We start from the raw sequence: 15,639 nt of genomic DNA, 5'->3' as shown, positions 1-15,639 counted from the left end.
CTTCCCCACCAATCAACTTTTATGTTTCCATTTAACGCACAAGTGTGATCTCTTCAGGCCCTCTAAGTTTAAGGGTTTATTCTCCAAGTATCACTGTCCCAACGCTGGGCAGAAAAGGGATTTAAAAATCAAGTACCTGGTAAACAGAGTAGTTTTCATGTGTCAGAGTTGATAAGAGATTGTGATCAACCATAAGAGTAAATACTCTCAGAACTCAGTTGCTTGAATGCTACAGTGTAACTGTAGCTGTATTTCTTTAGTTGCAGCAACAAACCTTTCACGAAATTTTGGAAATGTTTTACTGTTTGTGCCACTTGAGTTCTAGATGAATAAATGGGAAAATTAGTCCAGTTAAAAAAGTCAAATACAAGCAATTTGCTTTTGTCTAACTGATTATGTACTTAACATCTAGAATCCACAATTCCCATAACAAGTACAAAGGTCATCAGTTAAAATCCCATTGCTAACTCAATTAACCATTGGTTTCAGAGTAGCAGCCGTGTTAGTCTGTATTCGCAAAAAGAAAAGGAGTACTTGTGGCACCTTAGAGACTAACAAATTTATTAGAGCATAAGCTTTCGTGAAAATGCATCCGATGAAGTGAGCTGTAGCTCACGAAAGCTTATGCTCTAATAAATTTGTTAGTCTCTAAGGTGCCACAAGTACTCCTTTTCTTTTCAATTAACCATTGTATCTCACTACTGGTGAGCATTAATGCAATTTGAAGGGAAAAAAAAAATCAGGCCATCAACACACTTCTCCTTAAATATCACACAATGGCTCTGTTGAAGGGTTTTTGTTGTTTTTTTAATTCTACAAAACCTGTGTCATTGAGGGGCAAGCTTTATGAATCATGCATGTTCAAGCACAGGCAGAATTGTTCATCCAGCAGCAGCTTCACTGGCTGCAAAAGCAATTGCTTGCTCATCTCTTGCCAGAAATAAAGTTGACTTTGACCCAGGGCCCACCTTTGCTTTGGAAAAAATGGAGAGAGAAAAATGGCAGTATAAAAATGTAAGAAGAAATTATTGTCATTTGTTGTTTTTGTATATACTGTATTTTATCATTACTGCAATGCTGAGTTAACTCTTCTGCCAGCTCAGAAGAACCATCCCAGAACTTTTGCTACCAAATCATAGAATCATAGAATCATAGAATATCAGGGTTGGAAGGGACCCCAGAAGGTCATCTAGTCCAACCCCCTGCTCAAAGCAGGACCAAGTCCCAGTTAAATCATCCCAGCCAGGGCTTTGTCAAGCCTGACCTTAAAAACCTCTAAGGAAGGAGATTTTACCACCTCCCTAGGTAACGCATTCCAGTGTTTCACCACCCTCTTAGTGAAAAAGTTTTTCCTAATATCCAATCTAAACCTCCCCCATTGCAACTTGAGACCATTACTCCTCGTTCTGTCATCTGCTACCATTGAGAACAGTCTAGAGCCATCCTCTTTGAAACCCCCTTTCAGGTAGTTGAAAGCAGCTATCAAATCCCCCCTCATTCTTCTCTTCTGCAGACTAAACAATCCCAGCTCCCTCAGCCTCTCCTCATAAGTCATGTGCTCTAGACCCCTAATCATTTTCGTTGCCCTTCGTTGTACTCTTTCCAATTTATCCACATCCTTCCTGTAGTGTGGGGCCCAAAACTGGACACAGTACTCCAGATGAGGCCTCACCAGTGTCGAATAGAGGGGAACGATCACGTCCCTCGATCTGCTCGCTATGCCCCTACTTATACATCCCAAAATGCCATTGGCCTTCTTGGCAACAAGGGCACACTGCTGACTCATATCCAGCTTCTCGTCCACTGTCACCCCTAGGTCCTTTTCCGCAGAACTGCTGCCGAGCCATTCGGTCCCTAGTCTGTAGCGGTGCATTGGATTCTTCCATCCTAAGTGCAGGACCCTGCACTTATCCTTATTGAACCTCATTAGATTTCTTTTGGCCCAATCCTCCAATTTGTCTAGGTCCTTCTGTATCCTATCCCTCCCCTCCAGCGTATCTACCACTCCTCCCAGTTTAGTATCATCCGCAAATTTGCTGAGAGTGCAATCCACACCATCCTCCAGATCATTTATGAAGATATTGAACAAAACGGGCCCCAGGACCGACCCCTGGGGCACTCCACTTGACACCGGCTGCCAACTAGACATGGAGCCATTGATCACTACCCGTTGAGCCCGACAATCTAGCCAGCTTTCTACCCACCTTATAGTGCATTCATCCAGCCCATACTTCCTTAACTTGCTGACAAGAATGCTGTGGGAGACCGTGTCAAAAGCTTTGCTAAAGTCAAGAAACAATACATCCACTGCTTTCCCTTCATCCACAGAACCAGTAATCTCATCATAAAAGGCGATTAGATTAGTCAGGCATGACCTTCCCTTGGTGAATCCATGCTGACTGTTCCTGATCACTTTCCTCTCCTCTAAGTGCTTCAGGATGGAAAGATAGGAGAGTGTAAAATATGGCAACAAGCAGCGTTCTCAACTAGGGGTCTGAGGCCCCTTGGAGACTGCAAGCACATTTCAGGGGGGCCACCAAGCAGGGCCAGCATTAGACTTGCTGGGGCCCAGGGTAGAAAGCTGAAGCCCCTCCGCATGGGGTTAAAGCCAGCACCCCGAGCCCCGCCACCCAGGGTTGAAGCTGAAGCCTGAACACTATAGTTTTCCGGGGACCCCATGGCATGAGGCCCCAGGCAATTGCTCTGCTTGCTACCCCTTAATGCCAGACATGCCAGCTGGGCCATGGAGTTTTTATAGCATGTTGAGGGGGCCTCAGAAAGAAAAAAGGTTTAGAACCCCTGGCATATAGATTCCCAGCTTTCAGTCTCTTGGGGAGACCACAACTCCTGTCAGACAATTCAAAGACTGCAACCTGGCCCCAAAATAAACTACATGTATCACTTATTAGACAAGTGAAGACTAGCTGTGTTCCTAAGATGAAAATCTTGGATAAAATTAATGCCTGGTGAAACTCCCCTTGGTTTTTTGGTCATGTGTTTGTTACTACACCATTTCTGATGCACCCCTTGCTGCATAATTCAGTTTACTGAAGGACACAAGGGTCACCAAAATGAGTCCAGCCCATCATGTGAGAGTACAGGTATCACAAAGATGACTACTCAATGGCAAATTGACCTGCAGAGAGAAAGCAGGGCAAAGACAGCTCAAACTGCAGAAACTGGATTTACTGCTACCAAAGCCATAGCATTAAGAAAAATAATTTGACAGAATAGGTATAATTGTGGTATTTAATGGCATTGATATCTGTGATTAAAAGCACTACGAAACAATTAGTTTACTACAAAACATATATACAGTCCAGGGCTCGGTTCCCAGTGATAAAGCCTGTGGGGGACGGGGAAAACTGGAGCTGGGTTTCACAGACCATATTATACACATTCATTTTCAGTGACTAAAATGCAGTGTCCTTTTCTACAGACAGGACCATATTTAACACATGCATGCATGGGTGCATGAGGAAGGGAAAGGACAACCACGTCCTGCACACAGGCCAGACACAATGGCCTTGTGCTCTGAGCAGTAGAACTCTCCAGGGACTGTGCCATTACTGGAACTAATTTTCCTAATTACTAGGAAAGTGGACCTGGAAGGGGGGTGTAGTAATAGTCCCAGCAACACTGGTCAAGCAGAGGGAAAGGTATGCCTCACCTCTCTACTGTGGCCAAATGGCTGAGCTCCCCAGGGCTACAGGAGGCATTGTCTACCTGAGACTTAAGGCCTGGCATTGTAAGAGTCTGCAGTGCCCCCAACATCAGGATAGGGCTTAAAGGAGAGCAGCAGAGAAAAACATGGAGATTTGTGGGGAGAGGGGGTTGGTTTTTTACTATATATTATATTAGAAGTTCAGCTCTTGCCAATTTTTTTTTCCAGAACAGACTACAAGCAAATGGAGAATGAACAGCATTATTACATCATAAATACCCAAAAAGGGAAATCAGAGCAATTGAGCGGAAATATTTTTAGTCAGATTGCTAGGCATTTGAGTTATAAGTTTAAACAAAAATAACTGCTGGGAGGAAAATTGTCTTTGTTCGAGTCAGAGCCTCAATTACTTCACACTAAAGACTGTGAAAGCTCCTACTCCAGTTTGATAGTCCTCCAAGGAGACCCTGCAGCAAAAAGGGAAGCCAAGACTTCATGTTCCTCATATTTGTAACAATTAAGGTTTCTAAAAAGTAGATTAAAAAAAATATTTTAAAAAAGCACTTCACCCTCCTCTAGTCCTCAGGAAGAAAACGAAGCATTTACTCAACTTATGTTTCTGAGGAAGGATGGTCCAGTGTCGAGGGCACTAGTTTAGGATGTAGGAGACCCAGGTTCAGTTCCCTGCTCTGCTGTGGACTTCCTGTGTGACTTTGGGCTTCTGTGTACCAGACATCCCCATCTGTGAAATGGAGATGCTTTCTCTACATCCCTGGGTTTTATGAGGATAAGTGCACCTCTACCCCGATATAACATCATGGGGCACGGGTCACTTGAGGGAGGCTTCTCTGCTCCTTGAAGTCTTTAAACCACGATTTGAGGACTCCAATTGCTCAGACATAGGTGAGGTTTTTCGCAGGAGTGGGTGGGTGAGATTCTGTGGCCTGCGTTGTGCAGGAGGTCGGACTAGATGATCAGAATGGTCCCTTCTGACCTTAGTATCTATGAATCTATGAACATGGGTTCGCATACAACGCAGTAAAGCAGCGCGCCCCCCCCCCAGGTCTGGGAGGCAAGAGCTGTGGCGGGGCACTTTTGGGGGGCCCTGCAGGCCCAGATTAGCAGGGGGCTGGGAACAGCGCACTCAGCTTCCCTTGCCCCGGCCCTAGCCGTGTCACTCGGGGAGGGGATTACCCCCCACCCCCGCACTCACCGGTGGCAGCGGAGGAGCCCAGCACCAGCCCACTCCACTCCGCTGGCTCCCAGCGGCGGCGCTCCGCTTCCCGCCACCGGTGAATGCGGGGAACGTCCTTTCCCTAACTTCCCCGCACTCACCAGCAGCGGGAAGCAAAGCACCGCCGCTGGGAGTTGGCGGAGTGGAGCAGGCTGGGGCTACGTGGCTCCGCTTCCCACCGCTGCCAGTGACTGCCTGTCAGGGGGCGGGGATGATTAGGGATGGGGGGGGTCTTTGGAGGGGATGGTCAGGGGACAAGGAGCGGGGGGGGGCCAAAGTAAGTTCGATATAATGTGAAAAGAAAAGGAGTACTTGTGGCACCTTAGAGACTAACAAATTTATTAGAGCATAAGCTTTCGTGAGCTACAGCTCACTTCATCGGATGCATTTGGTGGAAAAAAGATATAACGTGGTTTCACATATAATGCGGTAAGATTTTTTGGCTCCCGCGGACCGCATTATACTGGGGTAGAGGTGTTTATCAAAAAGATTGTGACGTTCTTTGAGATCTACTGATAAAAAGCTCTATATAAGAAACAGGCATTATTCATAATTATTTTCCTCCTCTACAGATCACCTTGAATGTCACAATGTAGCCCTTGGTGGGGCAGTCAGATCATGAACCATTTCTGGCAAGAACTCTGGGTTTTGATTTTCTGTGTCTTCATGTTATGAACAGAAGGAGTGGAATAAAGTGGAGAGACTTCGTTAATCTTTTTTTCCTGAGGCATGGTCTTTGAATAGCCATGTGAGCCAACATATGTATTTTTAGTTGACATCTTACTGTTCCTTGACTGGACTCAGAATTTGCATTAGTACACACTGTTGGCATTTTCTGAACAGCACCTTTGACAAAGATGGGAAAGGGGTGCAGGGAAACATTAAAAAAGAGGCGGGGAGAGACAAAACACAGATAAAAGTCAAGTCTGACAATCGAAGGTACTTATATAGACACTGTCACCACAGTATCAGAGCAGCTCTATCTATAAACCAACACCAGTGTGAGGTATAGCAGTAATAGTAACCCCATTTTACAGAAGAGGAACTGAGGCACAGAGCAGCTAAGTGATTTGCCTGAAGTCACAAAGGAAATCTATGTTGAAGGAAGGAATTGAATCTGGGTTTCCCATGTCCTAGGCTTATGCCCTAACCACTGGACCATCCTTCCTCTGCAAAGGAGAGAGCTGGAGACAGGATGCTTTTACAAAATAAAAGTTAGTTTCCAATGATATATGGGGAGAAATCATGAAAGAAAAAAGAACACAAAAGGAAGCAAAGAAAATGGAGAAAAGGGATGGAGAACAAGAGTGAAAGGAAACGAAGCAAAAACATTTACATAGATTTATTGGAATAAGCACCTTTATACCAATATAACTGCATCCAAATGAGAGATAAAATAAAACCATTTTATCAGTTTCTCAACAGATACAGTTATAATTGTATAAAAAGTGTGTTTAAACCAGCTCTTAGGCCCCAGTCCTGCAAGCTACTCGAGTGGTGCTCCACTGATCACAGAGATACGCCAGTACGGGATTAAGGCCTTTGTGTAATTTTTATTCTGCTCCCCATAAACCTTGCTAGTTTTTAGTCCTTTTCTAGTCTCCCCACCACCAGTTTCAAGTCCTACCTTTCACTAGTTTGATTTGTGTGCACACTTTTGTATACAGCTCCAGCTGCGAGTGGTACACACATTTAGCTTGATCTTATATATTTCAATTAACAGACAACAGGAGTCTGATTAATACTGAACAGCAGTTTTTGAGCAGTGTTCCATATACATTGCTAAACTTGGTAATAAAATAAATTGGTTATGTAAAGATAATTAGCAGAATGATAACTTAAAATTCAAAACAAAATATGTACTTGGGTCTATGTTTTTTTTGAGAGAAAAATAAACCACCACCTTTTTTAATCATATACTGAAATTCTACATTATTGCATTAGATACTATGACAAAGTTCCTCCTCTGCCTTATGTCAATATAGTAAAGAAAAAAGTTTGCAGTACCTTGTTGTCTCCTTGTACTTCTCCCAATCTTTGCTGCAGTTCTTTAATTTCTTCTCCCAGATGCTTATTTCGATCCCGAGAATCACTCAATAGTTGGGCAAGATTAGCCTAGGGAAGTTACAAAGTTATATTAGACAAAAGTGTGCTTTTGTGAGTAATGAGAGTAGGTGGTGGTTGAGAAAGAACCAGGGCTTTATGCACTACCTTTCAACTGTGTTTAGTTTTGTCAATGTTGTTATCTAGCCCTAACGTTTCACTAGAAATGGCATCAGGATTCTAGCACCTAAATTACTGCAAAATAATTAAAGTATGTGTATTACAAAGCTCCAAAACAGTATATAACAATAAAAAAAACAGGTGGAAATACCCACACTATCTCAGATACCTCTGAAAATAAAAAAACTTGATAGACAAAATCTGATATGAGATAGCTAAACTAACTTTTAAACATGGGTATAATTAGGCAAAAGGAATAACTGAGAAAGAGAGCTAATGAAGTGGGAGGGGTGTTCTCTCTGCTCAAATTCTACATGCTATTACGCAAATGAACTTCAGAAAATTTCTCCACCTCTCCCCCAAAAAGTCCCTACCCCCATTCATAGCTACTCTGGAAATGTCTTGTATGTCAAAGTGGTGCAACATTTAGAAGATGTTGAGCATGACCTAACATTATTTGTTATTGCACATTCACTGAAAAATATCAGATTAACTGAAAAATAATATTCTTCCACTAACATCCTAAAGATGTACACTCCTGAAAAAAACAAATGGTGTGCGTCTCAGAAGTTATTACTACTGACATCCTAAATATTTTGTAGAGTTAGCTACTCTTCCCCCCCCCCCCCCCCCATTCTTGTCTGCCTCCCTTTTCTGCCCCGGCCCCTCTCTCCAGGGACCGGCCCCTGCTGTGCCCCAACTGCCTCTTGCTATGGGGACTGGCCCCTCCCCTCCCCCTTGCTGCAGGGACAGACCCCCTATTGTGCCCCGATTGGCCCAGCCCTGACCCCTTCCTACAGGGACCAACCTCTACCATGTCTCAATAGTCCCAGCCCCTCGTTCCAGGGACCAATCCATCCCACGCCCTGCTGTGCCCTGACTGGGCAGGCGGGCAGGCTCCACATCAGTTCCTCCCAGCCTGGCTCTGCAGGCAGGTCCCAGGAGAGCGAAACACAGATGGGGGGGGGAGGAGTGAGTGGCAGGTGGGGCCGCAGGGGAGGGGGCAGGGCAAGGATGTTTGGTATTCAGCAATTAAAGCTGGCAATCCTATTTATTTCTCAGAAGACAACTTGAGTATGACCCAACCAAGCACCATTTGAATCTGTGTGGAAAGAGCTTAGAAAGTAATATCTAGAATTTGAGGCTATCCACTGATTGGTATTTGCTCCAACCTCCATGCACCCCTCTCCCTCACTCTCACTGCTTTCCAGGATGTTCCTTTTTCCTTCCTCCTCAGCATTCCTCATCCTTCCTTTCTCTTTCCCTTAATCCTCCCCTCAGCTGCTTAATACTTTTTTTTTTAATTAAAAAATGCAAAAGCTCAACGCGCACCCCCCCCCCCACGGAACTAACACAATGTTCGACAACTATCACTGCAACTACTCTGCTTGTATGTTCCATTCCTTTCCCACACCCTTTGTCTTCTCTATTTCAACAGATCTACTCACCTAAATAAAGTTACTTCAGTGTTTACAGGATTAGGCTATTAGACTATAAGCAATTTGGAAAGGCACAGGTGCTTTTGAAAACTTTATCCTATGCGACTTTGGAACCTAAATCCAATTTTCACTTACGTGAAATTTTAGTCGTAGTCTCATGCTATCTGGCCCTAGTCTGGCAAACCCGATCTATATAGGCATGATGGTTTGCCTACATAGATCTGATTGCAAGATCAGGGCCTACGTATATGCAGTATCCAGTGCAATGGACCTGATCTGATTAGTGTCCAAAAATCCCAATGTAATAGAAATAGAACAAGAAAAACTCATTTGTGATTTTTATTACAATAGTCAAGTTTGCTAGATCAGGTGGCCTACATCACCGCCAACTTCAAACTTTCAAGGAGAAACAAGAAGCCAAATACATTGATCCTCTGTACTAGACAGACCATTGGTGAGATCCACTATGGCAATTCATGTGGTTTCTACTTCTGAGGTTAGAGGCTCAGAAGATCACAGTAAAGTTCCTTGCGTTTTTGGAAAAGATCAAAGCATTTTTAACTAGGGCTGTCAATTAAAAAAAATTAATTGTGATTAATTGCACTGTTAAGCAATAATAGAATACCATTTATTTAAATACTTTTGGATGTTTTCTACAGTTTCAAATGTATTGATTTCAATTACAACACAAAATACAAAGTGTACAGTGCTCATTTTATATTTATTTTTGATTACAAATATTTGCACTGTAAAAAAAAAAGAAATAGTATTTTTCAATTCAGCTAATACAAGTACTGTAGGACAATCTCTATCACGAAAACTGAATTTACAAAATGTAGAATTATGTACAAAAAACCTGCATTCAAAAATAAAACAATGTAAAACTTTAGAGCCTACAAGTCTACTCACTCCTATTTCTTGTTCAGCCAATTGCTCAGACAAACAAGCTTGTTTACATTAATGGGAAATAATGTTGCCCGCTTCTTATTTACAATGTCACCTGAAAATGAGAACAGGCATTCGCATGGCACTGTTGTAGCTGGCATCGCAAGATATTTACGTGCCAGACTGTGCTAAAGATTCATATGTCCCTTCATGTTTCAACCACCATTCCAGAGGACACGTCCATGCTAATGACAGGTTCTGCTCGATAACGATCCAAAGCAGTACAAACCAACACATGTTCATTTTCATCATCTGAGTCAGATGCCACCAGCAGAAGGTTGATTTTCTTTGTTGTTGGTTTGGGTTCTGAAGTTTCCACATTAGAGTGTTGCTTTTTTAAGACTTCTGAGAGCATGCTCCACACCTCGTCCCTCTCAGATTTTGGAAGGCACTTCAGATTCTTAAACCTTGGGTCGAGTGCTGTAACTACCTTTAAAAATGTCACATTGGTACCTTCTTTGAGTTTTGTCAGATTGGCAATGAAAGTGTTCTTGAAACGAACAACATGTGCTGGGTCATCATCCGAGATTGCTAAAACATGAAATATATGGCAGAATGCAAGTTAAACAGAGCAGGAGACATGCAATTCTCCCCCAAGGAGTTCAGTCACAAATTTAATTAACACATTATTTTGTTAACAGGTATCATCAACATGGAAGCATGTCCTCTGGAATGGTGGCAGAAGCATGAAGGGACATACGAATGTTTAGTATATCTGGCAAATAAATACTCTGCAATGCTGGCTACAAAAGTGTCATGTGAACACCTGTTCTCTCTTTCAGATGAGATTTTAAATATGAAGAGGTCAGCATTATCTCTCATAAATGTAAACTTGTTTGTCTTAGCAATTGGCTGAACAAGAAGTAAGACTGAGTGGACTTGTAGACTATTTACTTTGTTTCATTTTTGAGTGCAGTTATGTAACAAAAAACCCTACATTTGTAAACTGCACTTTCACGATAAAGAGATTATACTACAGTACTTGTATGAAGTGAATTCAAAAATACTATTTCTTTTATAATTTTTACAGTGCAAATATTTGTAATAAAAATATAAAGTGAAGAGTGTACACTTTGTAATCTGTGTTGTAATTGAAATGAATATATTTGAAAATGTAGAAAAACATCCAAAAATATTTAATACATTTCAATTGGTATTCTATTGTTTAAGTGTGATGAAAACTGCGATTAATCCCAATTAATTTTTTTGAGTTAATCACGTAAATTAACTGTGATTAATCTACAGCCCTATTTTTAACTGCTGATATGGTTGAAAACTGGGAATGGCTCAGATCTGTCTGTTTCAGAGGTTACATATTTCCTAAACATAACTATCCAAATTTAGGGCAAGAATTACTAGTTTCTGATTTTAGTTTTTAGACAGCAACCTTTCAGTCAACACAACTTTCTCAAGGCCTGCTTCAGTAGAATGATTTTTTTCTGCATGCTAACAAATGAGTATGACAGTCATCAATATACTGAATGGATCAAGCAGCTTCAAGATGCATTCTGTCAGTGGTTCAGAGATTACTGCCTAAGGGGCATTAAAAATATTTCAGGTCATTTTCAGGACTTTTTCATCTAAACCAAAGTACCTGAGGCTGAAGTTTTTCTAGAATCAACTGACTTACAATGCTCTGATGCAAATGTTGCAAAAAATGACTGAATTTCAATAAAGAAGAGATAAGTGAGAGATTGAGTTACTTAAGAGGAATACTATTTGTATAAGTCTCTTAGAAATATTTCCATTTGTGAAATTCATTTCTGTTATGAACGTGAACACATCTGCACGCTCCAATACCATACATAATTTGAACTCCTTAGAACTGAATGTCATTAATCAGTGTTGACAACTATGACACTGGAGTTGTACTAGCTCTGAGCCAAACCCAGCTCCATTGACTAACGGGTGTATGATCACACCCATTTATTTCCTACTAAAACATTTTTCTGGGATTGCAATCTCTGCTGCATTTTACTGCTTAGTCAGATGAATGATTTAAGACAATGTAACAAATCTTTATATTCACAACTGAGATTTTGGGAGAAATTTTAAACAAAGGATTTAGAATAAATAAAACAAAATAAAACAGCCCTCTTTAACATGCTAAGAGCATCTCAATAAGCTAAGCACAGACTTGCCCCTTACTGCAAAGCTTCTATTTTACTTCTGTTAAACAGAAACAAATAAGCCACACCACCAATGAGTAATTGCTGGAGAATTCATTCCCTCAGCTTAGAGGTTCTGCACTACACACATTTTGAATTGTCCCAGATTCCGAAGATTTTGGCAAGACATCATCAAGGCTCTCAGTTAAACATGGAAGGGGAAAGAATTTTGGAACCTCAGATGCTCTATAACAGTGTTTCGTCAACCTGATGCTGCCTTCCTAAACTGCATCAAGATCTCAGAGACTGGGGCCAGTCCACAGCCCAGTTGTTGAGAAACACTGCTCATTTCTAGTTAAGTACTCAAAACTTTTTGGGGGCAGAAGGAGGAGCATGAGGGTGAATAAGGGCTTTATTTTAAGTTAACTTAACCAACTGAAGTCACTGCTAAAAAAAAACACCTGCTAATGAGATACTGGCCAGTGAATGGCTGCCAGGGAACAATGATTTTCATTCATTTAAATTTATTACTGACATGAACAGTATTTGAACCAGTAATCAAGAGATAAGAAAAAAATCCTTATTCAAATACATTCTGGAACCATCCACTGTCCTTGTATAAGACTCCTTTAACAGTTTCTCAAGTCTAGCCTCATGAATAAGCGTTATGCTCCTTCACACTACTGTATAAAAATGGATAGGAACACCACTTTAACATGCCTCAATTCTCTGGCACATAACTCTTACATGACACTCAAAAAATCCTCCTCAGTATCCTTCAGATACTGCCAGAAAAGAGTATTTTGTTTTTTTTTTTTAAAGAGGTGGTGGGGGAACGGAAGGTAAACATATGGAAAAAATATTCCTTTAAATATTTAGATACAAATGTGTAAAAATAGTTCATCTTTATTTATCTTAATGTCTTACAATATTCCCATTTCTCACACCCATACCTTCAACAAGGGAGAACAGGATAAAAGTCTGTTGAAACATTAGGTACACTTTAGGGCTGTGACTGATAGCAAGTTTAACTGCAATTTGTCCTCCAGTGCTTTCATATGATGTTGATGGGTGAGTTAATAGAAATTTGCTTTTGCTTAGCAAGGGCCCCTGTTCACTGCAAGCTACAAAATTTGATGACCTCTGTTAGCACTACAATCTTATTAGAAACTAAACTTAAAACCTCCCACCATCAGTCTTCCCCCAAAATAGTTTTGAAGCTATGGTGACCTGGATGTAGCAAACAAAAGTCACACGTTCCCTTGGACAGAAAAAAAACCTCCGCAGTGATGACCTAATAAAATAAAGAAATACAGACCCCCTGGAGGAGGATTCAGGCTCTCTGAGATCAGTCACAGGGATCTCACAGAAGGAGCACAGAATATACATCACCCAGGGCCTGACAATGCTTTGTTCAGACTTGCTCACTTTTACTTATCTCTAATAACTTTCAAGACTGGAATTCAGAAATGGGGGATGTGTTTTTGTAAATACAGGGCTGATTACAAAAATAGGAAGCACGGATTTTTCCCCGATGCAAAGCTCTTTATAGAAATAAATATACCATCAAGGAGCTATATTTAGGTTTATCAATTTAGAAACTACAGATACAGAACCATTGTGGGTTTTGTGTGCGTCAAACAAGAAATCCTTTGCATGTCAGCTCTGGTCCTCTGTAGCAGAGCACTTATTAACAGTTACCCAGATCTGTTCCAGTTGAGAAGGGCTCTACAAGAGTACAGCTAGGTAACAATTGTAACCTCCTTTAAGATGTCACTTGTTCCCAGTGCTCACTCCCACTTCTTCACCAATAACAGAGGACCTTAAAATTGCAAGTAGCTTTTATAACCAAGTTTCTAGAAGCACTGCTCAGTGGGAGTGTTCATTAAGGGCGTTTTTGTCCCCACATCCCAAACACATGCTTCTAGTGCGTCAAATATTTGTCAGAGCTAACCAAACAGGAATATTTTCTGCTTAAATAAAGGCCTCCATATTGCCCAACAAGAAAATCCTCTCATGTGATTGTTTTATGGGAGTCATTTCAGTTGCTTTCAGAATCTGAGATGAACAACTTTGCCTCAAGCAGAAGGTAAAACAGAATCTTTGTAGCCTTTTGAGACTGTTATGATTAATGAACACTGGGGTGTTTTTCAAGGATATTAAAGTTTATCCATGGGCAAGGGCTCTCTATTCCAGAAAAGTAAGACACTGAGAAAGGAGAGGAGCACAGGGAGCATGAGGGGTTGGGCCTGAAAAGATTCCAACATTTTGAAAATGGGTCCCATAATGACTGTTAGATTCAACTTTTAAGTGCACCTTTTCTTTTTAAACTACACTATGAGGAAAACAAAAACACTGTCACCCTATAGAACAAGACTTGCAACATTGCTAAAAATCCTAGTTTTCGACCTACATGTTAACAACACACTGAATGCCCTGTTTCTATAAGACTAAAGATATGCAGAAACCAGGGTCCCTCCACTCTGCAGGTAGGATTCTTCTGAGCAGATGCAGTTTGAAATATACAAGAATACTGTTCTCTGAAGCATTACAAGGACAAAATCTTGTAGTTTTCCATCTGCCTCTTCACAGTCAGGGAGTCACTCACCCACAAACCACAACAAAGCTGGTAGGTCTCATTTTATTACTAGTACTTGGCACATGAGTAGTGCTTTTCATCTTCAGACCCCCTTAACAAAAGGGAAATCACATTAATCAATCTTCACAACATCCATGTGGTAGATAAAGGATAATTGCTTACCTCCAAATGCTTCTTTTCTGAAGATGAGGAGTACTTGTGACACCTTAGAGACTAAAATTTATTTGAGCATAAGCTTTCGTGAGCTACATCAGCTTGTCGATGAAGTGAGCTGTAGCTCATGAAAGCTTATGCTCAAATTTTTTTTAGTCTCTAAGGTGCCACAAGTACTCCTTTTCTTTTTGTGGATACAGACTAACACGACTGCTACTCTGAAACTTTTCTGAAGATGGTATCTTTCAGGATTTTTACTCATGGCTCTTAGCACTTTAGTGAAATGCTAGCAGTACTTCCTGCACAAATCTGATGACAAGGGGCTGTAGTCACACTGCTAAGCTTTTTGACTAATTCTTGATAGGCAGAAACAGCCACCAAGCGTAACTGAATGGAGTTAGCCTTTAAACTGGATTCTGACAAGTGAAGGGGACATGCAAGCAGTTTCGAATCATTGAATCACAGATTAGGGTTGGAAGAGACCTCAGGAGGTCATCTAATCCAATCCCCTGCTCAATGCAGGACCAACCCCAACTAAATCATCCCAGTCAGGGCTTTGTCAAGACGGGCCTTAAAAATCTCTAAGAATGGAGATTCTACCACCTCCCTAGGGAGCCCATTCCAGTGCTTCACCACCCTCCTAGTAAAAGAGTTTTTTTCTGATATCCAACCTAGACCTCCCCCACTGCAACCTGAGACCATTACTCCTTGTTCTGCCATCTGTCACCACTGAGAACAGTTCCATCCCTCTTTGGAACCCCCCTTCAGGTAATTGAAGGCTGCTATCAAATGCCCCCTTACTCTTCTCTTCTGCAGACAAAATAAGCCCAGTTTCCTCAGCCTCTCCTTGTAAGTTATGCACCCCCACCCCCCTAAACATTTTCATTGCCCTCCGCTGAACTCTTTCCAATTTGTCCACATCATTTCTGTAGTGGGAACAGATGTGGCCTCACCAGTGGCAAATAGAGGGGAATAATCACTTCCCTCGATCTGCTGGCAATGCTCCCACTAAAGAAGCCCAGTATGCTGTTTGCCTTCTTGGCAACAAGGGCACACTGTTGACTCATATCCAGCTTCTCATCCACTGTAATCCCCAGGTCCTTTTCTGCAAAACTGCCGCTTAGCCAGTCGGTCCCCTGCCTGTAGCAGTGCATGGGATCCTTCCATCCTAAAGTCTCTGCACTTGTCCTTGTTGAACCTCATCAGATTTCTTTTGGCCCAATCCTCCAATCTGTCTAGGTCACTCTGGCCCCATCTCTCCCCCCAGCTTATTG

At 41.7% G+C, this 15,639-nt stretch overlaps 1 protein-coding gene and 1 long non-coding RNA gene across 7 annotated transcripts in view; both read right to left on the bottom strand.

The window, feature by feature from the left end:
* Positions 1 to 15,639, bottom strand: part of CCDC149 (coiled-coil domain containing 149) — a 71,634-nt gene that overhangs the window by 38,931 nt on the left and 17,064 nt on the right. For all 6 annotated transcript variants that reach the window (XM_038398961.2, XM_038398960.2, XM_038398962.2 and 3 more), the window contains exon 4: positions 6,906 to 7,013. In XM_038398961.2, the coding sequence (XP_038254889.1) occupies positions 6,906 to 7,013 (108 nt within the window). The remainder of the gene's footprint in view (positions 1 to 6,905; positions 7,014 to 15,639) is intronic.
* LOC122460098 lies at positions 10,557 to 13,915 on the bottom strand. Its single transcript, XR_006281178.1, has 3 exons — positions 13,905 to 13,915; positions 12,075 to 12,077; positions 10,557 to 10,752 (listed from the first exon to the last, which is right to left on the bottom strand). It is a non-coding gene; the product is annotated as an uncharacterized LOC122460098 (long non-coding RNA).

The sequence above is a fragment of the Dermochelys coriacea genome, chromosome 4 (genome assembly GCF_009764565.3).
Source record: "Dermochelys coriacea isolate rDerCor1 chromosome 4, rDerCor1.pri.v4, whole genome shotgun sequence".
NCBI lineage: Eukaryota > Metazoa > Chordata > Testudines > Dermochelyidae > Dermochelys > Dermochelys coriacea.
The sequence above is the reverse complement of the archived record's forward strand: the minus strand, read 5'-3'. Positions and strand labels throughout refer to the sequence as shown.